The sequence below is a fragment of the Chaetomium strumarium genome (genome assembly GCF_033439665.1).
Source record: "Chaetomium strumarium strain CBS 333.67 chromosome Unknown B0T15scaffold_4, whole genome shotgun sequence".
Classification (NCBI taxonomy): domain Eukaryota; kingdom Fungi; phylum Ascomycota; class Sordariomycetes; order Sordariales; family Chaetomiaceae; genus Chaetomium; species Chaetomium strumarium.
This window is the reverse complement of record NW_026944432.1, coordinates 2,635,209-2,653,228: the sequence shown is the minus strand read 5'-3', so window position 1 is coordinate 2,653,228 and position 18,020 is coordinate 2,635,209. Positions and strand designations below refer to the sequence as shown.

At 55.1% G+C, this 18,020-nt stretch overlaps 7 protein-coding genes across 7 annotated transcripts; 6 read left to right on the top strand and 1 right to left on the bottom strand.

Annotated features, from left to right (window-relative positions):
- Positions 1-353: 353 nt before the first annotated feature.
- On the bottom strand, positions 354-1,344 carry B0T15DRAFT_533614 (cytochrome oxidase c subunit VIb-domain-containing protein). The gene is made up of 2 exons (XM_062869374.1): positions 782-1,344; positions 354-614 (listed from the first exon to the last, which is right to left on the bottom strand). The coding sequence occupies exons 1-2, from the start codon at positions 1,016-1,018 to the stop codon at positions 495-497; spliced, it is 357 nt and encodes a 118-aa protein (XP_062721630.1). The 5' UTR covers positions 1,019-1,344; the 3' UTR covers positions 354-494.
- Position 1,345: 1 nt separating this feature from the next.
- B0T15DRAFT_533613 (integral membrane protein S linking to the trans Golgi network-domain-containing protein) lies at positions 1,346-2,798 on the top strand. Its single transcript, XM_062869373.1, has 2 exons — positions 1,346-1,969; positions 2,047-2,798. The coding sequence occupies exons 1-2, from the start codon at positions 1,719-1,721 to the stop codon at positions 2,438-2,440; spliced, it is 645 nt and encodes a 214-aa protein (XP_062721629.1). The 5' UTR covers positions 1,346-1,718; the 3' UTR covers positions 2,441-2,798.
- Positions 2,799-4,818, top strand: B0T15DRAFT_533611 (acyl-CoA dehydrogenase/oxidase). The gene is made up of 3 exons (XM_062869372.1): positions 2,799-3,171; positions 3,246-4,271; positions 4,329-4,818. Exons 1-3 carry the CDS (start codon positions 2,958-2,960, stop codon positions 4,373-4,375), a joined length of 1,287 nt encoding a protein of 428 aa, XP_062721628.1. The 5' UTR covers positions 2,799-2,957; the 3' UTR covers positions 4,376-4,818.
- Positions 4,819-5,036: 218 nt separating this feature from the next.
- B0T15DRAFT_533607 (ubiquitin-conjugating enzyme/RWD-like protein) lies at positions 5,037-6,640 on the top strand. The gene is made up of 5 exons (XM_062869371.1): positions 5,037-5,301; positions 5,503-5,548; positions 5,646-5,675; positions 5,789-5,972; positions 6,040-6,640. Exons 1-5 carry the CDS (start codon positions 5,258-5,260, stop codon positions 6,177-6,179), a joined length of 444 nt encoding a protein of 147 aa, XP_062721627.1. The 5' UTR covers positions 5,037-5,257; the 3' UTR covers positions 6,180-6,640.
- Positions 6,641-10,421: 3,781 nt separating this feature from the next.
- Positions 10,422-12,291, top strand: B0T15DRAFT_397871 (ferric reductase NAD binding domain-containing protein; the record flags this gene model as incomplete). The annotated part of the gene is made up of 3 exons (XM_062864926.1): positions 10,422-10,618; positions 10,675-12,195; positions 12,258-12,291. The coding sequence occupies 3 exons, from the start codon at positions 10,422-10,424 to the stop codon at positions 12,289-12,291; spliced, it is 1,752 nt and encodes a 583-aa protein (XP_062721626.1).
- A 603-nt stretch (positions 12,292-12,894) lies between these two features.
- Positions 12,895-14,875, top strand: B0T15DRAFT_212050 (PIN domain-like protein). The gene is made up of 5 exons (XM_062862687.1): positions 12,895-13,094; positions 13,164-13,492; positions 13,549-13,553; positions 13,610-14,171; positions 14,230-14,875. The coding sequence occupies exons 2-5, from the start codon at positions 13,394-13,396 to the stop codon at positions 14,749-14,751; spliced, it is 1,188 nt and encodes a 395-aa protein (XP_062721625.1). The 5' UTR covers positions 12,895-13,094; positions 13,164-13,393; the 3' UTR covers positions 14,752-14,875.
- Positions 14,876-15,818: 943 nt separating this feature from the next.
- Positions 15,819-17,882, top strand: B0T15DRAFT_211961 (acyl-CoA dehydrogenase/oxidase). Its single transcript, XM_062862686.1, has 3 exons — positions 15,819-16,116; positions 16,184-16,464; positions 16,528-17,882. Exons 1-3 carry the CDS (start codon positions 16,002-16,004, stop codon positions 17,761-17,763), a joined length of 1,632 nt encoding a protein of 543 aa, XP_062721624.1. The 5' UTR covers positions 15,819-16,001; the 3' UTR covers positions 17,764-17,882.
- The last annotated feature ends 138 nt before the right edge of the window (positions 17,883-18,020 follow it).

Here is an 18,020-nt window from a genome sequence, read left to right as displayed (position 1 = left end):
TCTCCAGTCCATTACATGTTCATACTTGTTTCTTCTGATGTTGCTTGGATCCATCTTTCCCTTTACGCCATAATTACTCATAGCCGGCCGGGTTGTCAGTCACACTATTACTCGCTAGAAATTAGATTCGAAATCACCCACCTACCTAATCTCGTTGTCATGTGTTACACAGTCCTTGAGGGGTTTCCGACTAAGGTACCGTTCTTGGCCTTTGACGAATGGGTCGCACAAAGTCTGAGGGGCATATAAACAACAGGTGAGGCAGGTTAGGGGGGCAGGTTGGGACTTCGCTTCCATCTGTGTACCCTTCAATGTGGATAAACATCACCGGTCGGAGCAGGATTAGAAAAGTATCTCGTGATGTTGAAACCGGTGCCATCAACGCCGAGCGAACCCAAGATACAGGAGACTTGTTTGCACATGTTTATATTTTACACTTCTGCCGCACCCCCATGCGCCCAGAATACCCCAGAGACACTCAAATACCGACGTCATCACCTCTGGGTTTTGAAATCAGTCTGCAGATCCATCTTATGCGCCCCCTGAGCCTCGAGCTCCTTCAACCTCGCCTTCTTTTGGATGTCCTGCACCCGCCATTTCTTGAAGTATGTGACCTGCCGCCGCAAGTTAACACTCGCCTGCCCACTCAACCACACACATACACACTCTCTCTATCTCCCTCACCCCGAATCAAACCAGGCGAGGTACCTAGGCCAAGTCAAGCCAGGGATTGCCTAGGCCGGGAAGGCAGAAGACAAGCCAGTAACGAAGAAGAACTCACCCACTGCGCAGCACAGTCCTTCTCGAAACCCGCGCTCTCACGCCCGCAGCTCTGCGCCGCCTTCTTGTCCTCCTTGAGCGCATCCATAATTCCGTTGGCGTCGAGACACGCAAAGTAGGCGTCGCGTGCCGCCCAGCACTTCTGTCTTTCCGCGCGTGTGGGCGCAACGGCGCCTGTGCGGATCTCGGTTGCGCGCTTGTCCTCCTCGGAGGAGGAGAAGAGACCGAAGAGGCCCATCTTTTGTTCCCTTTTCTCTCTAGGTTCTCTGATTTGTTGCTGCTTCCTCCTCGCTGCCAAGGGGGTTCGGTACTGTGTGGGGCAGCTGTCGTTGGCGGGTGACTCCGTGAGAGAATGTCGTCGTCCTTCTCGTTATCCTTCAGTAGGTAGCTAGGAGGAGCTTCCTTCAACCTTCCAATGGAGCTTCTGACTTCGAGCTGTTTGCCGATTCGGGATGATCCGCCAAGTTTCGAGTGCAAGGGGCGGGCCCGGCTGCGGCAAGCGGGACTGTGGGGCCGACCGTTCACCCTGGCTCGTTGGTAATTTCAGATTACGGATACACTACAGGCAGTAATTGCCTGTTGCGCATCTGTCCGGGACAATGCGAAGAACAGCTTACTCGAAGATCCCTACGAAGTACAAACACCTACGGGCATAATAAACGTCAGACGGTTAATACTACGCTAACGAGGCGAAGACAAACTTGCCTCCGCGGAGCTTAACCTTCTTTCACGACCCGAGACGCCTGGACTACTGCAGATGCCAGGGCCCCAGACTATAACCTCTGAGGACACGCTGCCGGGATAACGTGGGCGCTCAGACTTCGGAACCGACGATTACATATAGCTAGTTGCGCCGTCTTCTAATCCCATAGGCCAACGTTCACGACAAGGCGCCTCCTTCCCCCTTCCTCTTCTCCGACAAACGACCAGAGGCCCCCATGGCGCGTCGGCGACGACCGCCTCGCGCGGGCGCCATCTCCGAGCTCCCACCACTCAAGATCCTAAGCCAGATTGCCGCGTTGCAGGGGCTATACTACGCCGGGGCGCTGGCGTTAATGCTCTTTACCGCGCTGGTCGCGGGAATCAAGTTCAACTTGGATCTTGTGTTTGGGTGGGATGCGGTGCGCGGCGACACGACGCAAGGGTGGATGCTGGGGTTTATCTGGGTGTTGGATGGGGGCTTGTTGATGTGCGTATTGGCGATTCATGCGCACCCTTTCTGGCTTGACTATGCGGAGACAGAACTAATTTCTGGTTCTACGGCAGGGCTGTTGCGATTGTGATCCTGATCGGCCGATCGAAACTCGTGCTCGACTTCGCGTTATCGCTACACGCCATCCACTTGGTCATCGTGACTTTATACTCGGGCCAACTGCCGCGTCACACTGCGTGGTGGATTTCTATGGCGGCAGCGAGTGCGGTCTCGGTTGCGTTGGCGACATGGGGCTGCCGCTATCGCGAGTTGAGGCCAATATCGTTTGGTGGGGGAGGCGCAGCGTCGGCGACTGGGGGAAACGGAGGAGAGCATGGCAACCATGATGGTGGTGAGGGCGGCGATGATGAAGAACAGGGTTTCTCGCGTGGAAGAGGACGAGGGAGAGGAAGGGACGGCGCCGGCGAGTACGAGATGGTCAACATGGACGGCGGCGGGGGAAGGTAGCATACGGAATTGTACGGCGCTGGAAAGGAGAGTCTAGCTGGTACAAGGAACTGAAGCGCTTTTGTAAGGCGTTGCGGTTCCGTCTCTGGATGAGATTTCGGTTCAATGTCTCCTGGGTTTGATTTCGCCGGCCGTACGAAGTATTCTTCTCTTCACACGGGAAGGACAACAGATGGTCAGGGATAATTCCAGGGTTGCGCATCCCGAAGCTTGAGACGCGCTGTCACGCGTGTACTTCATGCCACCACGCCGTCGCTGATAGGGAACGTTTTATCGCAAAGAACCCTAACCCTCACATCTCAGAATGCCTCTGTCGGTCTGTCCACGCCCGAAGGGCCGAGAGGGACGGCTAGGTCCGGCCCAACTCCACTAGGAGTTGGGAACTTGGGAATACCCCGGGCCGATGACAACGATCAACAACATGAAATGCCGAGGCTGGCCCGGGCGATGTGATCCCCGACGCTCCCTTCATTATTCGCCCCCTACATCACATACCTAGGTGACATACACAACGACGATGTCACGGGTTCTTTTCAAGCGGTTCCCTCAGAGGGTCCTCCTTCGTGCTCAATTCACACACGGTGCTCGGAGCTATGCCTCGACATCACCGGCGTCGCAGTTCGACTGGCAGGACCCGCTCGGTTCTAAGAATCTCCTGACTGAAGAGGAGCTCGCCATCTCCGAGACCGCTGAGCGTTATTGTCAGGGACACTTACTGCCGCGGGTGCTTCGTACGGCTACCGAACCCCAAAGAACCCCAAAGCCAAGATCGGCCCCTTTTCCTTGCTGACTTACACGGGAACAGAGGCATACCGGGATGAGCACTATGATCCCAAGATCCTTGAGGAGATGGGCGAACTGGGACTATTGGGCGCCACCATCAACGGATATGGCTGTGCCGGCGTCTCGACTGTTGCTGGCGCTCTGATCACCCGCGCTGTGGAGCGCGTTGACAGCGGTTACCGAAGCAGCATGTCAGTCCAGTCATCGCTGGCCATGGGTGCCATCCACGACTTTGGCTCACCTGAGCAGAAGGAGAAGTATCTCCCGGAGATGGCCAAGGGCAAGATCATCGGCGCCTTCGGCTTGACCGAGCCCAACCATGGCAGTGATCCAGGCTCAATGGAAGCTGTGGCACGCGAGCACCCCCAGAAAAAGGGATACTACCTCCTCAAGGGGTCCAAGACTTGGATCACGAACTCACCCATCGCGAATGTGCTGGTTGTGTGGGCGAAGCTGCAAGAAACGGGCAAAATCCGCGGCTTCCTCGTCGACAGGAAGGAGTGCCCTCCGGGGACACTGGAGACGCCTGCCATCAAGAACAAGACCGGGCTGCGTGCGTCGATAACCGGCATGATCCACCTCGAGGACTGTCCCGTCCCAACGGAGAACATGTTCCCCGAGATCGAGGGTCTTAAGGGGCCATTCGCCTGTCTGAACAGCGCCCGCTATGGCATCGCCCTTGGTGTCATGGGGGCTCTCGAGGATTGCATCGATCGGGCACGGACGTACGCCCTTGAGCGGAAGCAGTTCAAGGGAAACCCTCTGGCCAAGTACCAGCTTGTGCAGAAGAAGTTGGCGGACGCGGCCACCGATGCCGCCTATGGCACTCTGGCCGCGATCCAAGTCGGCCGGCTGAAGGATGAAAGGAAGGCGACCCCTGAGATGATCAGTATGATCAAACGTCAGAACTGCGACAGAGCCCTCCACAATGCGAGAGTGTTGCAGGAGATATTTGGCGGAAACGCCGTCAGCGACGAATACATGGTCGGCCGTCATGTTGCCAACCTTTACGTGACCCAAACGTACGAGGGCCAGAGTGACATCCACAGTAAGTGTGACAAGATCGCTTTTTAAGTATCAAGAATACCTTCTGACCCTAATTTAGGTCTCATTCTGGGGAGGGCCATCACCGGGATTCAAGCGTTTGTATAGTTAGGCGTCGGGCTCTCTGGAAGAGCTGGGGGAACGCTGATTGCACAGCGCCGGTCATCTCTCTGGTCGACGTCCCTGCATTGGGTCTTCACTCCGTCGTCGGGAGAGGCACGCTCATGGGGAGGGGCAGCGGGGTTGGCCATGAGGGTGCTGATGATCCCTCTCACAGTCTCCACGCAACCTCGTTGACGCTCCTACTTAAACCCCAAGCACGACGTGTCGAGGAGTACGTGTACCATTACCTGTGATGATCAGCGATTTTGCAGCAATGTGTAAACAGGCTCAGGCCGCAAAACCAGTGGGGCTTCCGACGTGGATTCAATGCGGGTACCTATTATTTCCATGTTTGTAACCATACATACAACGCCGTCAATTTTGATTTGATGTGGTCGCCCGTAATATAGCGTCGCGTGAGCAAACGAGACATCCGTAGCTGGAGCAATGTTTTTGTCTGATTGGCGATCAGGCGCCAAATCACCGCTCAGCGGCTGCTCCTGCCTGAAAATCCTTGGCCCAGTGGATGCGTTCGGTATGTGTGGGTACCAAACCGCCTTTATCGACCGCCGAGCGCTTCCCCCTCACTTTTCGCTCCTGCAACCTAGTTGATCTTGGAGGACTCGGTAGTCAGCCATCTCGTCCTATTTCCGACGAAGCTTCTTGTGCATCACATCTTGCTGTTTCTCGGTAAGTCCTGACTCTTACTAATAGTAAAACCCCCTTTGGGTTTCTCTCTGGCCCGCGGTACGACCGGATCTCGTGGCGTGCCGGGTTGTTTCATTGGGATTCTCTGCACTTCCAAAGAGGCAAAGCTGACAGCCTTAAATTCAGCAGCACCGGCCAGCCTCTCGCTCTTTCGAACCTAAACACCACAAATACCCAGCCATGGCTCTGAAGCGCATTAACAAGGAACTCACCGATCTCGGCCGGTAAGCCGTTCCCTGACACTCATTTTTGGGGGTTCCCGACAGTGGCAAGCCTCTGCGGTGCCGTCATCCATCCTTGGTGGGGTGTGTTCGGCCGAGCGGGGCACCGACCGCAGCACGGCGGTTGACCACTCTCGCGGACATCGAGATGGCTTTCTCGCGGATTGTCGCTTGAATGTGATGCTAACATATCGTCTCCCGCAGTGATCCGCCCTCTTCCTGCTCTGCTGGGCCGTCGGGTGAAGATCTTGTATGTACCCCTCCACACCCACTTCCCATCAGGTGGCTGTGCAAATGCACAGCTTCTTATTTATGTCTTATCCCCATGCTAACACCTCGTTCTGCAGTTTCAATGGCAAGCTACGATCATGGGTCCTGTGAGTTTTGTTCCTCGACCTGGGCACGTCGATCACCGCATTCGCGACAACAGCGTCCTTGATTTTCGACTTCAGTTCCCCGGGTATGGCGGATGCTAATCAGAGTCGGACAGAGTGACTCGCCGTATGCTGGGGGTGTCTTCTTCCTTCAGATCCAGTTTCCTACGGACTACCCGTTCAAGCCTCCAAAGGTCCACTTCACGACCAGAATTTACCACCCGAATATCAACGCAAACGGCAGCATTTGCTTAGATATTCTGCGTGACCAGTGGAGCCCGGCGTTGACCATATCAAAAGGTGTGTTCCATCCCTCTACATACTTGTATCATTCACGGGCTCGAACCTCATCTGACCTGTGTCGCAGTGCTACTCTCCATCTGCTCGATGTTGACAGACCCGAACCCCGACGACCCGCTGGTGCCCGAGATCGCGCACGTGTACAAGACCGACCGCGCGAAGTACGAGCAGACGGCTCGGGAGTGGACCAGGAAGTACGCGGTCTAGGGTTGTGGAACGGGTTGCGTTGCTTTGGGCGCGGTGGTCAATCCTACTGGTTTCCTGGCATCTTATCCAGCGCTCACGGCTGACTGGGGTCGTAACCCTGAACCAGCCTGCCATTTGGGGTCTCTAGATAGGTAGCTGGTTTCAGTCTTCTCCGACGGCGAGACCATCACAGAAGGCATCATCATGCAGAATTGTTTGGGAAATAGTCGAGGTGTGGCAGGGGGTATACCGACGGGCACTGACGCCTTAATTATCCATACTGCGTTACCTACCTAGCCAGGGAATCGGAGAGGTCTGACCATCGCGCACTTTTTTGACTATCTTTTAGCACTGTGACTAAAGCGTGATATGTCTTCACTCAGTTTGCGATCAAAATGGCTCGGGCAAGATACCAGCTTACTGCCAGCTCAGAGACTACACGGGGTAAGGCCTGTCTTTCAGCCCATTTTGCATAAAAGGAGTAGCCCAACTACCTAAATCCTCCTTCATCTATCCGCTTACAGCAATGGCCACATCAATATCTCGCAAGTCGTCTACAGCCCACCTACGATGGCTGGGTTTCAACTTTAAGTAGTCATCCTCTGCTTCATCCCCCCCATTAGACCGTAGGGGAGGTTATGGCGGTGGAAGATGTCGGCCCTGAATATGATCCGCCTCCTGTTGGTTTGGGTTGGCGTTGGCGGCAACCTCCTCGAACTCGTCCAGGTCGGTTGAGGGATAATACTGGTAGGGCATGGTCGTGACGGCTGGGGGAAATGCCTGACGGGGTTGACAAGGCCGTATAGAAATGTAGCTCGAGGAATACGATGTTTGTTGTGCTGTGGAGGACATGAAGAACGGCTAAGACGGGGTCAATGTGGTGTGTTCAGTTTCCCATGGTCCCCGACACGGTTGGGAAGAGTTGTGAATATAACCCAGCTCATCTGAGTCTAACAACAACCTGGAAGGGTATTGGTCTACAGAATTACCAAGGGTGGATGATATTGCTTACAAAACGCGTAATCGTAAAACATAATGGTGAAAGAGAGATCTACTAAGGAGCGAGCTACGCCGTTGGATTACGGACTGACCTTTGGGCATCTAGATGCCACGTTTAGACGCTGAAGTACGGATATACACCTTTCTGCAAACAAGTCGAGGACAGTTGTATGAAGGCTAGTCTGTTGATCTGCAAAGGAAATGGGAGAAAGGGGTTTCCAGCCTTCCGTCCTCGTCAGACTGGGTGCTCTCTCTACCTGAGATCTTCTGGATACTTATAGCTCCGCAAGCGGGTGAAGTACCTTACCTACTTGCTTCCGCGGCTCGATGCATCCGGCTTTCTCCTCCTTACTCGTTAACTCCCGCAACAGAGCCCCAATGTCCTCTGGCAAGAGCCGGCCATAGTCGCACCAAGACGCTGGCCCGTTGATCGGGCTTGCATCTCAATAGTCAGGCACTCGCCCCATGAAGGGCTTTGCTCCCAATCTGTTGCTTCCCTTTCCCTGCCCAGCATCTGAAACTATCAATGCCATCAACAAAATTAGCAATGTCGGCCGTTAGCTGCTGCACAAGCAGCCAGCGGGCGCATGGGACCAACGGCGTGTAGGGGACTCCGTTTCTGCCCCTTTAGACGTGGTCTAGTATTGAAAGGATTGTCGACGAAGCTCTCCGAAGACGGCACTACGAGGCGCTACAAGGCGTAGCCTCTATGTTGGAAGCAGCGAGAGGTACGAGACAGCGACTTAGGGTCAGGGGCAGGGTATTTAGCTACCTCGTACTTTGTACCATCACCGTCGCTGAACAGCATGTCAGCTGTGCTTCTAGCTGGCCGTCTGGACCGCATAGATCCTATCCCTATTTGGTAGCTAGCGAGGCCGACAAAACCGTGGTCGACATGATGAGATGTCATCGATGTGCACGTACATTTGGTGTCCTACTGGTGGCATACTAGCAATGTGCCATGGATGATGACGCCCACTACGCGGGCCGGTATGTTGGCAGCCGAGAGACGAATGGCCCATCACAGCGAGCACCTCATCGATCCGGTGTCCGCTAAAAGAAAGCAGACCAGAATGATAGAAGTCTACTGGTTCCCTGGAGCTTGTAGGTAAGACTGATGGTTCTGGCACCAGGCTCCTTTACATGCCTGTACTAGTACAGAGACTTGACTGGCGAGGCACAGGACAAAACCTGAAGCCTGAAGCTCAAAAAGGTCTGTGATATTCCCGGCCGTCACGTTGATCACTTTCCTTCTCTAACTTGGTGGATATGCCAGGCGGCGTGGCTCGGTAGTGCCCGTCTTGGCTTCCGCGTCATGTGGGTTCCTTGAATCCTCCGTCCCGCTCACTCTTCTTCCTGGAGCCTCTCTGGCGGTCACGTATTACGGTCTTGTGAAGACTTACTTCTAGCCGCCTCTGGTGCCGTCATATCGAATAGGTATCGGAACCCGTTGGGGTGTGCGCACCATTTCACCGGCCGCATCTGCGGTCCACGAAGGCCTGGCCCCGTGCCGAAGATTAGGATGTGATCTGCCCAGGGATGGGCGGGTGCTTGCGACATCCATGGATATCTTGCGTGGCCCGAATCCCGTCATGTAAATGGCACTTGTCGTTCTTAGTGTATACTATACACAACTCAAAGTGGTGATGCTGATATTGGTCTCCCCTAGCTTTGATGAGCCTGTACACAATACTAATGTCGAATTAAGAGCAGAGCTAACCCAATTTGGTATCCCTAAGCTGGTCCTGTACATCATAGAATTTGACATGATCAAACACAACATACATAACTACATACCTAGATAATGTTGAAGCGAAAGTCCAGTCCCATGGGGTGAGATGCGCAGTACAACACCGGTTGGCGCCGAACCTGAATCCCCTTTCGCGTGTCAAGATCCTGGGCCGAAACAGCGATGGGCCAGCCTCAGCCAATCACGGACGCAGTTGAAGGTATGTGGGTCCCTCATAAAACCGGGTCTTGGCAGCCATAAGATCCCCAGCGGCCTGAAACTTGGACCTGTTGTGAACTGCCGCCTGCTCACACCAAACACAGCGCATATTATTCTCGGACGAAGAACATGAAGCAGACTCGGTTCGTGCTTCTGGAAAGTGGCGCCATTACCCACCGCTTCCAGTCTGGTGCTGTCGGGAGATCGGTCTGATCATTCATCCTTGCCGGCCACTCAGCCCAAGACCCCAGCGACTCCGAAGCGCAAAGTAACTATGGTAGGTAACCTGAAAGATTAAGTGAACAGGGGCTTCCGAATGTCACGAGATTCTCTCGGATGGGGGAGACTGATGTTAGAAAGCGGTGTGTGCCTACCAAAGGTACCTAACATCCCAACGTGCAATGTATGGTGGCACTGCAAGACGTCCCAACCCGGCGCCCACAGCAAACCTCAGCGGGTTCCCTTGGTTCGGATCTCCTACAAGGACCCCTGTCTGGGCGCGCTTCGCTTCATGGCCCTCCCTTTCTAGTCGTGATAGTGTACGGTGCAGTTGAGCGCGAGACACATTCCCCTGGAAGGGTCCCCACGTCCCTGACTCTCTCGTTCACGGGCACTTTGTTCCTCAACAGCCGCTCGGTGCGCCCCATCTTAAGTCAGTTTCCAATCGCCTTTCGCCTCTTGACCCACGTTTCTGTTCTTTCGTGCACACTGGGACGTGACTGACGTACTGGCCCCAGACTCCAGAGTCTTCCCCCATTGTCTCTTGCGGAAACTCTGGAAACTGTGTGGGTGAAAGAGACGGGCATTGTGGACAGGTATGATCTCCGGAAATCAGCCCATGTTTTCTTGGTGGGCCGCTTGGCATCTCTATTAACCTAACCGCCCCCCCCCCCCACAACACCCAAATCTCCGACCACAGCCTCCCCCCCTTCCCGGCCGATTCTTCTTCGTTGGTGCTGTGCATCTTTTTCTCGGTTTCTCGGTGCTTGGTTGCTGACCATCATCGCCTCCGCCGGCCGTGGCAAATGCAGGCTCCATACCCTTACACTCCTTAATATTGTTCGGCCGACGACTATTCTTCGTTACTGTCGCTTGATGGGCTTCTATCGCCGGTTCAGCAGGTTCTGAGTCCGCAAACATACGAATTGATTCCAGATCAAAATTTAATCGCTGGCTCGTCGGAACAGCTTTGGGCATTGAGTGCCCAGTGGAGGGCTTGACAGCTGAGAAAAAGAGACCAAGATCTCCTGGGAGGTCTTGGGGGGAAGTCGTGGGTCGCTGAGCCCGGGGATCACGACAAAAATAGGACGCCCGACATGGCGGGCTACGGAGGTTACGACGACAGATACGGGTATCCGAGCAGCGTGGGGTCAGCGAAACAGTCGGAGAGGTCAAGATGGACGCCGCTTACGCGCATGTTGCTGTCGGGTGAGATGACCCAGGAGAAGCAAAGGGAGCTGAGCCCCCGAGAAAAGTTCGACCGATGGATGGTGAACGAGGGCTACCGCCGAATGTGGGTTTTACGTCGCTGGCGTCGACGTCGAGCGCAGAGAGCTGACTGTGTCACAGTTTCGTCTTCGTTTTCATGTTCCTCCACGCCCTTGTGTTCGCCTTCGGCTTCGTCCACTACACGCTCAAGGACAATCTCCAGGTCGCTCGGGATACGTTTGGGCCGACATTTATGATTGCACGTGCTTCTGCGCTCGTTCTCCATGTCGATGTCGCTCTCATCCTCTTCCCCGTTTGCCGCACGCTCATCTCGTTGGCTCGTCAGACGCCGCTGAATGGCATCATCCAGTTCGACAAGAACATTACGTTCCACATCACCACCGCATGGTCCATCTTTTTCTTCTCATGGGTACACACGATTGCCCACTGGAATAACTTCGCCCAGATCGCGGCGAAGAACAACCTCGGCTTTTATGGCTTCTTGCTGGCCAACCTGGTTTCCGGGCCGGGCTGGACCGGATATGTGATGTTGATTGCCTTGACGGGCATGGTGATCACCTCGGTGGAAAAGACGCGGCGCGCCAACTACGAGCGGTTTTGGTACACGCACCACATGTTTATCATCTTTTTCTTTTTCTGGGCCATCCACGGCGCCTTCTGCATGATTCAGCCGGACTTTGCGCCCTTCTGCGTCTCGATCGGCACCTCGGCCATCGGCGTCTTTTGGCAGTTCTGGATGTACGGCGGCTTCGCCTACCTCGCGGAGCGCATTGCTCGCGAGGTGCGCGGCAGACACAAGACGTACATCTCCAAAGTCATCCAGCATCCGAGCAATGTGTGCGAGATCCAGATCAAGAAGGAGCACACCAAGACGAGAGCCGGGCAGTACATCTTCTTCTGCTGCCCCGCGGTCTCCCTGTGGCAGTACCACCCGTTCACCTTGACCAGTGCGCCAGAGGAGGACTACATCTCGATCCACATCCGTGTCGTGGGCGATTTCACCAGAGCGGTCGCCGAGACGCTGGGCTGCGAGTTCGACAAGAAGAAGGGAGAGGGGTCGTCCAAGGTGGTGGGTGTCGACCAAACCAACGATGAGGTGGATCCCGCCTTACGACGGGTCCTTCCGCGAGTCTATATCGACGGACCGTTCGGGTCTGCATCGGAGGATGTCTTCAAGTACGAGATCTCGATCCTGGTTGGAGCCGGTATTGGCGTGACGCCCTTCGCCTCCATCCTCAAATCAATCTGGTACCGGATGAACTACCCACAAAAGAAAACGAGGCTGAGCAAGGTCTACTTCTTCTGGATCTGCCGTGATTTCGGCTCCTTTGAATGGTTCCGGTCGCTTCTTCTCGCTATCGAGGCGCAGGACGTAGACAACCGCATCGAGATCCACACGTACTTGACGGCCAAGATCAAGGTGGATGACGCGACAAATATCATGATCAACGATGCCAACGCCGACAAGGATACAATCACTGGTCTCCGCTCTCCAACGAACTTTGGCCGTCCCAACTGGGATATGATCTTCAGAGGGATCAGGAAACTGCACACTCCCTCTGAGGCCGGTGTGTTCTTCTGCGGTCCGAAGGGTCTGGGCAGCACATTACACATCTTCTGCAACAAGTACAGCGAACCTGGGTAAGTTGGAAACTCTGCAGTCTACGACCTTCCTTTTGCCGTTGCTAACGTCGCGCTATTAGGTTCCACTTTGTCTGGGGCAAAGAGAACTTCTGATTGAGGTCGGATCGACTTTGTTTCGTTGCCGCCCGACATGCGCCCGTCTTCGTCTCGCGGAAGGGGCAGATTCGAGCAATTCTGTTCGCCGTTTCTGGTCAGTGCACGGGACGCCGACAGCAGATCCCGCATGCTTGCGTGTTTGGGTCAAGGCTTGCTTGCCTCTCGTGTTAGAATCATGAGCCCAGGCGGTAATGAAGGCATGCTCAGGTTGGGGCTGCTCAGCTGTGTGTTGAAGTTGTGTCATTTCGACTGGGCAGGGGCCAGGCGTTCATGGCAAGCCGAACGTTGTCCGATGCCTGGGCGTGAGTCCGACCCTCACGAACGATGTCCCCTTGCTGCTTGTTTCTTTCGGTCCATATTTTGAAGCGTCGATATCCGGTTGCCGCCCTCTGGCTCTTGCAACAACATGCTGGATTGGGACCACGGCTTGATAGATAGACAATCGGTCATATATCCTGTCGAAGGAGTAGCATAGCACGTCTGAGAGTTTCGGTACATATCTGCTTTAAATGCCTACATTGTATTTATCAGGCCATCCCACGATGTTAACACGTCTCTATGCATTCTCAATCCTCGTCTAAGTCATGACTCAGCAACCGCGGTTGATCAATGTAAAATAGTGATTTTGGAGCAGGAAACCCTGCGCTTCGAGGATTATGGTAATCCATCCGAGAGCTGGCACAAGTCTACATTGAGACAGCTTGCTGTTATTGCCCAAGTGCCCTAGATTTAGGTACGATACCTACAGGTACAGGTAACCGGCATTTCGCATCCAGCCTGAGATCCAATTCATCTACAGAGTAAGAAATATCCATTCCCTTTGTATGGTACTGTGGTGGGTACGGAGCTTACCCACGCTGACCAACCAGGGGTTTTAATTGCCCCCACCTTTTACCCAGCAAGGCGCGTCGCACGCCCTGGGCTAGACGCGTTTTAACCTCCCGCAAACCGTTCCGTGACATCACGTCCAAGTCAGCGGGTTGCATGCGGCCTTTCCATTAATCAACATACTCGCCCGACCTGCCAACAAATCGAGACCCATATACCGGAAAGAAGTGGCGATTCGTACTAATACTAAACCCAAGCGGACCCAGCAAAGATGGGGATTAAAGGCCTGTTCCAGATCATCAAGGAGGAAGCTCCAGATGCCATCAAGGAAGGGGAAATCAAGAATCAATTCGGCCGCAAGGTTGCAATTGTAAGTCGCGCGCTCAGCGCGGCTGGCTCCTTTTTGCACTGGCTAATAATAACCAGGATGCGTACGATTCCGGTCCGGGGAGCTCGAATCTGTATTAGTCGTCTGACCAGTCCATAGATCCATGAGCATCTACAGCTTCCTCATCGCCGTGCGTTCCGATGGCCAGCAGCTAATGAACGAGAGCGGCGAGACAACCTCGCATCTGATGGGCATGTTCTACCGCACCCTCCGCATGGTCGACAATGGAATCAAACCGCTCTACGTCTTCGATGGCGCACCGCCGAAACTTAAGTCCGGCGAACTGGCCCGGCGGTTCCAAAGGAAACAAGAGGCGAACGAGGGACTCGAAGAGGCAAAGGAGACAGGAACGGCGGAGGACGTGGAAAAGTTCTCGCGCAGAACCGTGCGCGTTACAAAAGAACACAACGCTGAATGCCAACGGCTGCTGAAGCTGATGGGCATCCCCTACATCGTTGCGCCTACCGAGGCTGAGGCGCAGTGCGCCGTGCTAGCGCGCGCGGGCAAGGTCTACGCTGCCGCCAGCGAGGATATGGATACGCTCTGCTTCGACACACCCATCCTCTTGCGCCATCTCACATTCAGCGAACAGCGCAAGGAACCCATCCAGGAGGTCTTCCTCAGCAAGGTGCTGGAAGGTCTGAACATGGAGCGGAAACAGGTAAGCAGCGAATACTCAACCAAGCCCAAAACTTCCAGCCTGTTCTTACTCGATGCAGTTTGTCGATCTCTGTATCCTGTTGGGTTGCGATTATCTTGATCCGATCCCCAAGGTCGGCCCCTCGACAGCGCTGAAGCTGATCCGGGAGCACGGCACGCTCGAGAAGGTAGTCGAGTTCATGAAGAACGACCCGAAAGGCCGTTACACCATCCCGGACGACTGGCCGTTCGAGGACGCACGAGATCTCTTCTTCTCGCCCGACGTGCGACAGGCCGACGACCCGCTGTGCGACTTCAAGTGGGATAAGCCCGACATCGATGGGCTTATCCAGTTCCTGGTCAACGAGAAGGGCTTCTCAGAGGACCGGGTGCGCGCCGGCGGTGCGCGCCTCGAGAAGAACCTCAAGAGCTCGCAGCAATCGCGGATCGAGGGGTTCTTCAAGGTGCTGCCTAAGTCGGAGGAAGAGAAGGCTGCCCACAAGCGCAAGCTGGAGGAGCAGCACGAAGCGAAGAAGAAGAAGCTTAAGGAGGAGAAGAAAGAGAAGGCAAAGCAAAAGGCGAAGCCGCGCGGGACTGCTTGAGGGTGAAAGGTTGCTCGCACGTCACGGCGTAGCAATCTCCCGGAAGAACTGGCTTCTATCCATCTAATATGGTACAAGAGGCTCATCTTGCTTCCTTTTTGGTTTGCACAGACAGGGGACATAAGTTGGCTCGGCGTTGGTGGTGTTTGGGTCAGGAGACAGGGCGATACTGGAATTACAGGTCAACGATTACGGGCTCTCTCCTACGTTGACCCGGGAGCTGCCTGTGCTACAGCGGCTCTTCAAGCTTACAATGGGATCGTGCTGTTTGCTTCCATCGGATCCCCTTCCCCGTAGGAACGTCCCAACTTTCCCCGTCCCGCTGCCAGTTGGTCGAATAAGGCGCTTTGCAACACAACAAGTCTGACTCGCGTGTGCTGGGTGCGTCTCACGCTCGAAACGCCGACAGGGGTTAGCCGGTACTGCCTCGGCTCCTCGGGGCTTGGTAAGCTCTCTACGCCCATTGGCTCAAACGTGCCATGACATCAGCCGAGGGCCGCCGTGCAGGCTGCAGCGGCTGTGGTGGGGCAGGCCGGCAAGCCGACTCGCTGGTTCTGTCACATGCACATGGATTTTCAACGCTCCTCTCCACGCTTGGGTATACACTATACAAGCGAGACAAGATAGTTTACTGAGAGACAATGATGAGAAGGCGTCGATGTTTTGTGAAGGATTTTTGACGCGACGGCCATCGCAGCATTCAACTCAGCTTAAGGTATCGAGTCGGCAAAAGCCTGCCAGGCCTAACCAAGTGGCGCTGTCGCGGGGCACACTATGCACACTATCCTGGCAACGCCTCGGAGTTCTTGGAGATGCGATTCGGACGCCAACAAGACCATGTGCTGCCAGTTCGGGTGCTGTATCGTACAGTCTGTGTACATAACCACTCACTGATTAGTAAATAATCGGATGCTGCAGGTAAAGTCGATAATGTGTATACATACGGTATGTACATAGTGGCTATGGGGCCGTTTGGGGTGCATGTGCCCCCGGATTTGTGGATTCGCAACGGCGTGGGGAAAGCTGGATCGCATGTGATTGCAGAAGTCGGTCGAAATGCCTTTTCAAGCCAGGTCCCTGGAGGAATGCGGCCCTTTATTCTGACTGCTTCCTCCCGTCCGTCCATTCCTGACTTCATTCCTCCTTCGTCCACCTTCTCATCACTTTCTCCCGCCCTGCTTTCCTCCTAATTCTGATTGAAGTGAAGATCCTGAAGACACCTTTTGAGATTCGGCCACATCCCACAAACTATGTCCAAGACATTTAGCCAGAGCGACGTCGCGTCGCACAACAAGACCGATTCCCTATGGATTGTGGTCGACGGCGACGTCTATGATCTCACGAAGTTCCAAGATGACCATCCAGGTACGGAACCTCCAAGGATACAGTATCGGCTTAAGCCATTGGCAACTGACAAGATGCTGGAACACAGGCGGCAAGAAGATCCTCCAGAGGGTGGCGGGCAAGGATGCGTCGAAGCAGTTCTGGAAGTATCATAATGAGGGTATTCTCAAGAAGTACCAGAAGCAGCTGCAGATTGGGTCGCTAGACAGCAAGCCTAAGCCTGCCGCCGCCCCGGCGCCGGCACCCGCCCCTAAGAAGGAGGCGCCCAAGCCCAAAGCCGCAGCGGCGGCTACCCCTGCCGAGGAGGCCGAGGCCCTGGAACCGTATGGCCAGCTGATTCCTTTCGGCGATCCCAGTTGGTATCAAGGGGTAAGCCAACCAGTATCCGGCGAATAGAACCATATTCTTTCTAACACCTGATTGCGCCGGTAGTATCACTCTCCCTATTTCAACGAGACACACGCTGCCCTTCGGGCTGAGGTTCGCGAGTGGATCGAGACCGAGATCGAGCCCCATGTCGCCGAGTGGGACGAGAAGAAGCAGGTGCCGCCCGAGATCTACAAGGAAATGGGCCGGCGCGGTTACCTCGCCGGCCTGCTGGGCACGAAATACCAGAAGGACTACGTCCAGAATCCCATCAAAAGCGTCCCGCATGACAAGTGGGATCTATTCCATGAAATGCTGCTCACTGATGAGCTCAGCCGCACCGGCTCAGGTGGCTTCGTGTGGAACGTCATCGGTGGCTTCGGCATTGGCTGCCCGCCGCTGGTCAAGTTCGGCAAGAAGTCGCTGGTCGACCGCATCCTGCCGGGCATTCTCAACGGCGACAAGCGCATCTGCCTGGCTATCACGGAGCCCGACGCCGGCAGCGACGTGGCCAACCTGACGTGCGAGGCCAAGCTGAGCGAGGACGGCAAACACTACATTGTCAACGGCGAGAAGAAGTGGATCACCAACGGCATCTGGTGCGACTACTTCACCACAGCCGTGCGCACCGGTGGGCCCGGCATGAACGGCGTGTCGCTGCTGCTGATTGAGCGCGACTTTGGCGGTGTGTCGACGCGACGTATGGACTGCCAGGGCGTGTGGTCGAGCGGCACGACCTACATCACCTTCGAGGACGTCAAGGTGCCCGTCGAGAACCTGATCGGCAAGGAGAACCAGGGGTTCCGTGTCATCATGACCAACTTCAACCACGAGCGCATCGGCATCATCATCCAGTGCCTGCGCTTCTCGCGCGTGTGCTACGAGGAGTCGGTCAAGTACGCCAACAAGCGAAAGACGTTCGGCAAGAAGCTCATCGAGCATCCGGTCATCCGGCTCAAGCTGGCCCACATGGCGCGCCAGATCGAGGCCAGCTACAACTGGCTCGAGAATCTCATATATCAGTGCGAGAAGATGGGCGAGACCGAGGCCATGCTGCGCCTGGGTGGCGCTATCGCCGGGCTCAAGGCTCAAGCCACCGTCACCTTCGAGTTCTGCGCCCGCGAGGCCTCGCAGATCTTTGGCGGTCTGTCATACTCGCGCGGCGGCCAGGGCGGCAAGGTCGAGCGCCTGTACCGCGATGTCCGCGCCTACGCCATCCCAGGCGGCAGCGAGGAGATCATGCTTGATCTTAGCATTCGGCAAAGCTTGAGGGTCCATAAGATGCTGGGTATGAAGCTGTAAGGAGGACTAAATTTTGGAAATTGGCGGAAAGGGCTGCGAGGTATTTGGTATATTAGTCGATCAAGGGTAACAGTATTTGTATTGGCGCTGCTGTTCTGTTCGGTGGCCATGCTGCTCGCCCTCTTTTTCTACTTTAGTTGTTCTGGGTGTAGGACAAGAATAGCATCGCCAATAGAGTGGCTGGCGCAGCGAATATTGATATTTACTTCAACTATCAGTGCACTGCGTTGTGTGTACCTTATCCTGTCAGTAGCGTC

Coding starts and splice junctions, on each gene's coding strand:
- B0T15DRAFT_211961 (XM_062862686.1), top strand. CDS start 16,002: ATGTCCAAGACATTTAGCCAGAGCGACGTCGCGTCGCACAACAAGACC. Junction 16,117..16,183: donor GTTCCAAGATGACCATCCAG/GTACGGAACCTC, acceptor GCTGGAACACAG/GCGGCAAGAAGATCCTCCAG. Junction 16,465..16,527: donor ATCCCAGTTGGTATCAAGGG/GTAAGCCAACCA, acceptor TTGCGCCGGTAG/TATCACTCTCCCTATTTCAA.
- B0T15DRAFT_533613 (XM_062869373.1), top strand. CDS start 1,719: ATGGCGCGTCGGCGACGACCGCCTCGCGCGGGCGCCATCTCCGAGCTC. Junction 1,970..2,046: donor TTGGATGGGGGCTTGTTGAT/GTGCGTATTGGC, acceptor GTTCTACGGCAG/GGCTGTTGCGATTGTGATCC.
- B0T15DRAFT_533611 (XM_062869372.1), top strand. CDS start 2,958: ATGTCACGGGTTCTTTTCAAGCGGTTCCCTCAGAGGGTCCTCCTTCGT. Junction 3,172..3,245: donor CTTACTGCCGCGGGTGCTTC/GTACGGCTACCG, acceptor ACACGGGAACAG/AGGCATACCGGGATGAGCAC. Junction 4,272..4,328: donor GGGCCAGAGTGACATCCACA/GTAAGTGTGACA, acceptor ACCCTAATTTAG/GTCTCATTCTGGGGAGGGCC.
- B0T15DRAFT_212050 (XM_062862687.1), top strand. CDS start 13,394: ATGGGGATTAAAGGCCTGTTCCAGATCATCAAGGAGGAAGCTCCAGAT. Junction 14,172..14,229: donor TGAACATGGAGCGGAAACAG/GTAAGCAGCGAA, acceptor TACTCGATGCAG/TTTGTCGATCTCTGTATCCT.
- B0T15DRAFT_533607 (XM_062869371.1), top strand. CDS start 5,258: ATGGCTCTGAAGCGCATTAACAAGGAACTCACCGATCTCGGCCG. Junction 5,302..5,502: donor GAACTCACCGATCTCGGCCG/GTAAGCCGTTCC, acceptor CGTCTCCCGCAG/TGATCCGCCCTCTTCCTGCT. Junction 5,676..5,788: donor AAGCTACGATCATGGGTCCT/GTGAGTTTTGTT, acceptor AGAGTCGGACAG/AGTGACTCGCCGTATGCTGG.
- B0T15DRAFT_533614 (XM_062869374.1), bottom strand. CDS start 1,018: ATGGGCCTCTTCGGTCTCTTCTCCTCCTCCGAGGAGGACAAGCGCGCA. Junction 615..781: donor AGGACTGTGCTGCGCAGTGG/GTGAGTTCTTCT, acceptor TTGCGGCGGCAG/GTCACATACTTCAAGAAATG.